General features: G+C 39.4%; 1 protein-coding gene across 1 annotated transcript in view; it reads left to right on the top strand.

Moving 5' to 3' along the window:
- Positions 1 to 1,376: 1,376 nt before the first annotated feature.
- Positions 1,377 to 8,286, top strand: part of mafk (v-maf avian musculoaponeurotic fibrosarcoma oncogene homolog K) — a 12,057-nt gene continuing 5,147 nt past the window's right edge. The window contains exons 1-2 of the mRNA XM_010730563.3: positions 1,377 to 1,820; positions 8,167 to 8,245. Of these exons, the coding sequence (XP_010728865.1) occupies positions 8,201 to 8,245 (45 nt within the window). The 5' untranslated portion in view covers positions 1,377 to 1,820; positions 8,167 to 8,200. The remainder of the gene's footprint in view (positions 1,821 to 8,166; positions 8,246 to 8,286) is intronic.

Below are 8,286 nucleotides of genomic sequence, written 5' to 3'. Positions count from 1 at the left end.
TGACACAAGCCAACCAAAACACAAAGCTGCTTTCTCATCAGATGAAGTTTATTTGCTTTTTAGTTGAAACATGCTCCAGTGCAGATGAAAGAGTCAGGTCCACCGTCTCTTGTAAGAAATGGACTCCACGTGGGACTCAGAGGAAGAGCTTGATATGAGTCACTAGCCATAAACCATGACAAGATCCTAAATCTGCGCCTGGCTGGCACAAAGCCGTAAAAAGAAGAAGATGAATTCTTCAGAGTTTAGTCAGTTTCGCTGGAAGCAGGTCTTTGTGATTTGTATAGGCGAGAACTCCACTCACTATTCAGAGTTTTTTTTCTAGTGTCAAAGCTTTGAAAAAAGCTGTCAAAGTAAAGTCTCCAGACAATAGAGAGACCTTTCTACAGTAAGTTTTTCATTTTTTATCTTTTGGCCTGAACAGTCACAGACACTTATGTATTCATCATCTATTAGTCACACTTTATCTAAAGGTCAAAATTGCATCATGCATCCAACACAATGTGTGTGCGCCTTTTTATTTGTGTGTCTTTGTTACCTTTTTTCTTTTCAGTGGTTAAACATAGCATCATCAAACATCATGGAAAAAAAAAAGAACGTTTCACATGTGATTTCTTCATTCCTACCACACAGGGCTCCAGATGTTTACCTTTCCCACGCATGCGTTTAGTGTGAGGATGCTGACATTTGGGATCCAGACTTGTTTTGTAAATGTGTTTAACATTTTTTTTTTTTTTTTCAAATTCCACATACAAAAATTATTACTCATCTAAGCCATGATGTAAAGTGGTTTATGTTTACCAGACAGTACATCCTGCAACAGACTTGGTGGTTATTTCACAGGACACAACTGTTGTCTATAAAAATCTGCTCGGAGCCATGTTTGTTTCAGTCAGCAGAAAAAAAAAGAATGGGAAAGTGCATTTTGCTGCTTTTTTAAAAAAAAATCCTTGTTTGAACTGTGGTGCCCACAGTAGTGTAAACACGCTGTTTTTAACAGGCACCATTGTCTGAAGCAACCTCAAAGCTCAAGCCTTCACATATCAGATAAATGAACAGGGAAACCCATAAGAGCACAGCCCTTAAAAGGCTACTGACTTAACATATTTACATTCAGTACTTAATTGCCCAGAATAACCTGTGACGTGACTGGCAGCAGTGCAGTTAAACTAAGAGAAATCCTGTGACTGCTGGGCTACTACACCACATACTTTCCTCAGGAATGGAATGCTACTGCTGCTCCCAAGTCAGATGGAAGGAGGAGGTCGCTGTTTTCTCTCAGTTAATGCACATTTTTTTTTGAAAGCCTTGTAGTGGAGACTGGACTATAAAAGATTGTGCTTTAAAGGAGGAGAGTGGGGTGGTGGTCAAGTAGACTGAGTGAGCAACGCGTTCAGGACTCCCTTTTACAACTTGAAGTGTGTTTTTCCCTGAGTAATCTTGGCTGATATTGGCATCATGAGCTGACTTTTTACAGGTTAGTTTTGTAAAGTAAGCAGAAGCGGCCGCCAGCAGTATCTATCTTCTATTTATGGCCTCCCCCCGTGCCCCCCTTCCCAGACTGACGTCAGCAGAAAGTTATTTTCATGAATGGAGGGGGCGGTCACGAGGAGTCGGTGACGTGAGTGCTTGCGGAAGCAGAGCGTGGAATGTTGGTACATTGTTGTTGTTTTGTAGTTAATTTAGTACGAGGATACACCGCTGCCCGTCTGCTGGACGCTTTACACCAACTGGGTCAAGTTACTTGGTCGCCTGGATTGGAAAACTACTCCAACAAGTTTTACGCATTCCGGTCCACATATATATCCGCGTCCACAGAGGTGAGCTTGTGTTTTTGTATGTTTTTTCTTTTTTTTTTTCTTCTTTTTTTTTCTTTCACAAATATGTTTTGACATTCCTTTTTAAATGTATCAACTTGTCATGGTGGCACACGTTGGCGCGCACAGACTGGCTTTATTATGATGGTCTCGCACGGCCGTCATGTTACTATGAGTTTTTTTTTGATCCCGGTTCTGAAAGTTGATGTTGACTTTGTGGATTGTTTCAGTCGCGTGGACACGTGTTGTGTTGGAGTAACATAACACAATGCACCCCCCACCACCCCCCCAAAAAAAATAAAAAGTGGCACAGAGCTCGGTATGGTCGTCATTAGGAAGTGGGGTGAAATTAGGCAGAAATAGTTAAAAATAAAAAATTAAATATTTGGAATAACCTTCTTTATTTTCTTTTTTGTTTGTTTTATTAGGTATATGTTTTAATGAATTATGAGAGAGTGATATCTTCTAGTGTATTCCATCAAAAGAAATAAAAAGGGTAATATATTTGACAAAAGCGCACAGAAAATGCGAACAAACAGAAATATTATTATGAATAGAAATCACACACTATTTTGCCGACGTAGATAAAAGTTAATGTAAGAGTTATAATGCTGCTTAATATAGTTTAAGTCACTGTTCCAACACAAAACGTCCTCATATTTATACCCGAGCGCCACATATTTTTATTATGACTTATTATGAGACACAAACAGTGATTTTTGTTTGTTTATTTATAGCTCACTTTCTGTTCACTCGAACGAACTTTTTAGGGAAAATGGAAGTGAAAAAAACAGAGTGACGTTTAAGCTTATTCATGTAAACTTTTTTTTTCACATCCTCTTTAATTCTGGTCCTCTTGTTGGGTTCAACGCGATTTATTAAAGGTTGCGATAACGCAAAAAAATACCAGCCTACTTTTGACATTGGAAATAACACGTGGTCTGCATTTTAGACATGTGGGACAAAGGGCACGACGTGAAGTTGGACCACCGGGGCTGACTGGTCTACACAGGAGAAACAAACAGTCACTAAACAGCAGGAGGAGCGCATATTTCCACAAACCATAAATCAGCCTGGAATAAGAAGAAACGGCGTTATCTTATCTTTTATGATTAGTTATCATTTCTGCTCTGCTCATGTCTTTCTGACTCATTGAGTAACGATAAGGAAACTGTGTCCTGAAAGTACAATAGATCTTTTTGATAATAACATAATAAGAAGAACAGAGTTTGACCTGAGAAATAAGACTGTTTGACTGTTTTGTGTCCTCATTTGAGTTTGTCCTTAGTCATTTATTGAGTAACTTGGACATGATGTGACCTTTTTAAAGCTGTTCTGATTAATATATGGAAAATACTTGTTGTCTTGTTTCACTTCAGTGGTCATATATTTGTGCCAGGAAGGGTTTTCTGATTCACTGTTGTTTCTGGTAGTGGGTGCACAGTGTCTGCTGCTTTCAGAGAGGCAGTGGGAGCGCCTGCACTCCTCTGTCATGAGGTTAACATGTGGTTCAGTCACCAAAGTAATGATGTCTTCCCTGGATGGAGAAGTATTTAGTATAGGCTGACTCATTTTGCCACCACTGTAGCCTGTGACAGTGACAAGGCACATCAGGAGAAATTCCCCAGAAATCACAGGATAGAGTTTAATTGTCACCAGATAGGTTCGATTTCTCCTTTGCTACTCCGTGGTGATGGATGAAAGCGACACAGAATGTAAAATGTTTTTGTGGTGGAGTATTGTGAAAGTAAAATAGCTGTGGTTTTGGTGATGCGATGACTCACGTTCGATGTGTTTTGCTCCCCTTACTGGAAAAAAGATGTCGAATTTTGATTATTGACTTTGGGAGACAGTGATGTTATCCACAGCTGAACATGCCAAACAGAGTGTATATGGACAATAACAGATGAGTGTGTGAAAATGACTCCCTGACAGTTATAGACTGTCTGAAACTGCTCACTCTGCCACCCACAGTGATTTGCATCCTGCCTGTTCCTGCTCTTTCTGTCAGAATGACTGAATATTAACCAGCTGCTTTCAGCCCATTATGGGCAGAGGTGTGGCATAGTTTACTCATTTATTTATTTTGTAGGATTGTGTTATTGGGAATTCCTTGTTGGTTCTCAGTGGGGCGTAATTTGCTGATTCGTTGTCCTTGCTAACTTCCTGATTCCACAGTGACTCACATTGCACATTCACAACAAACACTAACAAATACTTTAAAAACTCCACAGAATTCAGAATTTGGTGTCATGTGTGTCTGGCCTTGTGCCAGCGCCACAGTTTATGAAGGAGAAGCACTGAAATCTGGATTATTGGGAACAGTATTTTCAACAAAAGAGTGCTTTGTTTGTATCTTGTTTGAAAATGGGAGATATGTAATTTATGTTTTTGTGGGAAACAGAATATTAATATTTATCTTCATATTTGAAATCTTTGGTTTCCAGGTAGATAAAAATGGGATAGGTATGTCCTGCATTCTTGACATTTCTTAGAATTCAGATTTGGATCTTTGCTCAGATATTCGTCAAGTTCTCCTCCTTTTCCGCACAAATGTTCCGGTGGTCATGCCAACCATTTCCAAGGTTTTCTGTACTTTTCCTTCCTCCCCGTGAAACAACGGGATTTTCCAGGAAACGTCAGATTGGGAGGGTGTGATTCCCTGCCGCTGGTCGTCGCTTTTACCAGTAAACAGCATGACTCACCGCTCAGCTATGCTCTCCATTTCCTTCACATAATATCCCACCAAATGTGCTGCGCTGGAGAAAGAGCAGAGTGCTGCGCGCACCAGTCTGTAGAGAAATCTCTCCACACCTCCCTGAGAAAAATGCAAGAAAAGCAAGAGCTTTCTCAGAGGAGTGGATCAGGCTGTCAAGGGCAGCAACAAGTATGCTTTTTTCCACCCTCAAACTGAAACAAAAAGCGAAGAAAAACAAAGTGTCCAGACAAGCCAACTCTGCATTTATCACTTGAGCATGAGCGCATAAGTCTTTGATATGCTGTTTATTTTAGGAGAAGGCTGGGCCCCACAGTTACCTGCTGAAACCCAAGTGCAGCCTTGAACTTGACCAGATGCCTGACTTTAAAAACATAAACATTTGGCATCAGTGAACAAATGACACATATGTTTATTTAACTGACTTTGTCTCAAATATAGATTTATTATCGAGCTATAGCATTAGAGCTGTTTTACTCTGCCCATGTAAAAATGAGTCTTTTCCCAGTTCCCTGTTTTTTAGGCATTCTCAAAAATAGTCTCAGCTCATCTTCAAAGCCATGTGTGCGCCCAAAGAACAAAGTAGTTAACCACATCAAATAAGACACTGGCTTAAAGAAACAACTACAGCCCTGAAACGTGTGCACGCCATTTGTAATAGACAGTTAGTTAGCTGGTTCTAATCTAATCTGCATTACTGCATTGTTGCTGAGTAAATAGTACATTTTTTTTTTGTTTCTCAGTCTTTAGAGGATCATCTTGAGGAATGGATATCTGTTGTATGAGAAGGTTTGGAAAGTAAAATGAAAGTCAGACCTTATTGTTTACAACGTGTGGCACTAAAGAAGGTAGTGGATTTCCACACGTGTGCACACAGGCTGCCTTTGATTTGTTTGGGCAAGTGAAAGATGTGAGACACTTTTGAATTCCAGACATTTTGTGAATTTTGCAGCCGTTGTTTTACAAGTGGGATTGTCTGAACTCCACCCCCATAGCTCAGTGCATCGCAGGACATATTCAGACTGAATGTTCCCTCTCCAGTGAAGACTCGCCTGTGTGTTGTGCATGTGAGGGTTGGCACATGTGTGTTCACTCAGGAATGTGGTTTTTGTTCTTTACCCCGCCATCTGTGGCTTTTCTTTGAGGTATTTCCCCAGAGTCCTTTTCTTACTGTCATGAAAAATCTAATATGAGTTGTTTTCTTGAGTGTAGCCATGATTTGTTGTGAAATATGCCGTCTGTGTGGCAAAAAGAGTGGATTTGGCTGTGTGATATAATTGCTGTTTTTGCTCAAAGGGAACTTTGTCATTTTGATCAGACCTTGTATCTCTGCAAGTTGCAAAAACATAAGCACATGCCTAAAGAATTTAAGGGAAACAACCTGGCCTCTTGGTTCAAGCTGGAGGCCTCTTGTATGAAGAGAGGGAGGCCCCACACCACTTTTCCATGATCTTTGCAAGGAATATACCCAGGGACCCCCTCTGACGCAATTCCACTTAATTTAGGCTGTTTAGGCCAACTTGCTGTCGAGGAATGTTGTATTTTGTTTAATGCTTCTGAAATCTCAATTATGCAATTCTCTGCTGTGTTTCTTTTTCTTTCTTTTTTTTTTTTTTCAAATGAATGAAGGACCTTAGAGAGAGCAGCAGCTGTTCCTTAAATCTCGAAATAGGCTCTATTTTGTTTGTGGCTTAGCTGTTTGGTTGGTACATGTATTTTTCATTTGTTTATTTTCCAAGTCAGGATTCTTTGAGGTTCATCTGCTTGTGACAAAAATATTCTGGAGACTGTGAAGTGGTTATTATAAAAGCAATGACTAATGTTCAGGTCCCATCAAAAACAGAGAGTAACAAGGTTGTTTTGCATGTTGACTGTGTTATTTCTTGCAGTCAGCAACCGTAAATCAGCACTTGCAAAGTCTTATATTAACAATATAGCTATATGTGCTAAACATTGCAAAAAGAACAGCCACACCCAAATGTTTCTTCCATGAAAGCTGCAGAGAATATTTGCCCTCTTAACTGAGGTATCACTTATCGCATGCTCACTTAAATTGTTTAGTTGGCAGAAATTTGTGTCAGCACTATGAGCTAAATATATCTGCCAGAGTTAAATAAGGGCATAGAGCAGCCCAGGAAAGCCCAGTGTAAGAGGACCCAACCAGCGAGACACAGCTCTAAATCGATAGACTACATTGTCTCACAGCAAAAATACATCAGTGACTATAAAGGAAACTATTTCTCTGTGACACTCTATCTCCAGGAATTTTCCACATGCGTATCTACTGCCCTGTAAAGTTCAGCATAACTGTAAATGTTATGCTGATGTGATGGTCTGTTTTAGTGTCTGATGAGGAGGCAGAGTGGACCGACTGTGTCCCTGTAGACCCAGAGACATCAGATTAGGAGAATAAACAATATACATGAAGCAGGACTTCAAGGAAGTAAAGTAGACACATTTATACACAGGGTGCCTTTAAGATATCAGGACAAGTTAGTGTTTCTGATTTGTACTATGTATAGGCCGTGTTGTGGTTATGAATGAGACTTGTTTACCCTTTTGGTGACCATGTGACTCACACTCCCACGCCCATTTGCAGGGCGTTTCCATGGTAGCAGTCGAGCATGGAACAGTGCACTCGTAGTCAGGCTGGTTTGCAGGTCCTGAAATGGAGCCTTGGGGGATGTGTGCCTCTCACAGGATCACAGCTCAGCGCTCTCGCTTTTTTTGGCCATGGCAGCAGTCTGGAAAGCATGTGCTCCCCCTGTAATGAGCACAGAGGAAGAAAGAAAGAAAAGAAAGCAGAGAACAGAACGCCTAAATGCAAAGGTCTTTGTAGGTCTCTCAGAGGATCAGTAGTTGCTTGGGCTAATGAACTACATTGTCATGACCCTCCCATCTAGAAGTGAATATAGGTGTGTGCCAGTGTCGGTGTTTAATAGTGTCATGCTGCCCTCTGCTGACATCTGTGTCTCTAACATGTAAATGCAAATATTGACAAATGATGTAACATTGGCATGTTGTTTTGGTGTCTTTAAAGTAAATTTACGGGACAGAGTGTCTATTATGTCACACTCTGTATTTACAATACACAAAGCTATCCACTAGTAGCCAAAGTATTCAGATCTGTTATGAAATTAAAAGTATCAAATACTAGAAATTTGAAAATACTTCAGTACTACTGTGCTCAAATTCCAATTCAAAGTATTCTTGTATTTAAAATATCAACAAATAAAAGTACTAATTATGCAGCAAAAGTATTATTATTATTATTATTATTATTATTATTATTATTATTATTGCATTAAGTGATGCTTAAAGATGTAAGCAGCTACTACATTAAACTAAATTGTAAACCTTTATCTTGTTCACTAATTCACAATATATTAAAAGCTGTTTATTTATGTTACTTTTATGTAAAATCTTTAAGTAACTAGTAGTTAAAGCTGTCAAAATAGGTGTTGTGAATGTAGTGGAGTAGAAGTATAAAGTAGTATAGTGATAGTGCAAGTATCTATAAATTCGTACTTAAGTAGACTACTTGAATAAATGTACCTTTTTTCTATTTCCCCCCAGTGATAATACTTAATAAATTAGTAAACAAATATTTATTTTTTTCTTTTCACTTCACAGTGTGTCTTCTGTGAGATTTTGGACAGTCGTCTGCATGCAGGGAATGACGACTCATTTCAAGACGAGCAAAGCTTTAAAGGTAAGTGTGAGAACAGTGAGAAGTGTTTTACTGGGCTTGTA

This window comes from Larimichthys crocea, chromosome XII (assembly GCF_000972845.2).
Source record: "Larimichthys crocea isolate SSNF chromosome XII, L_crocea_2.0, whole genome shotgun sequence".
NCBI classification, from domain to species: Eukaryota; Metazoa; Chordata; class Actinopteri; family Sciaenidae; genus Larimichthys; species Larimichthys crocea.
Note: the sequence above shows the minus strand (reverse complement) of the source record. Positions and strands in the feature narration are given on the sequence as shown.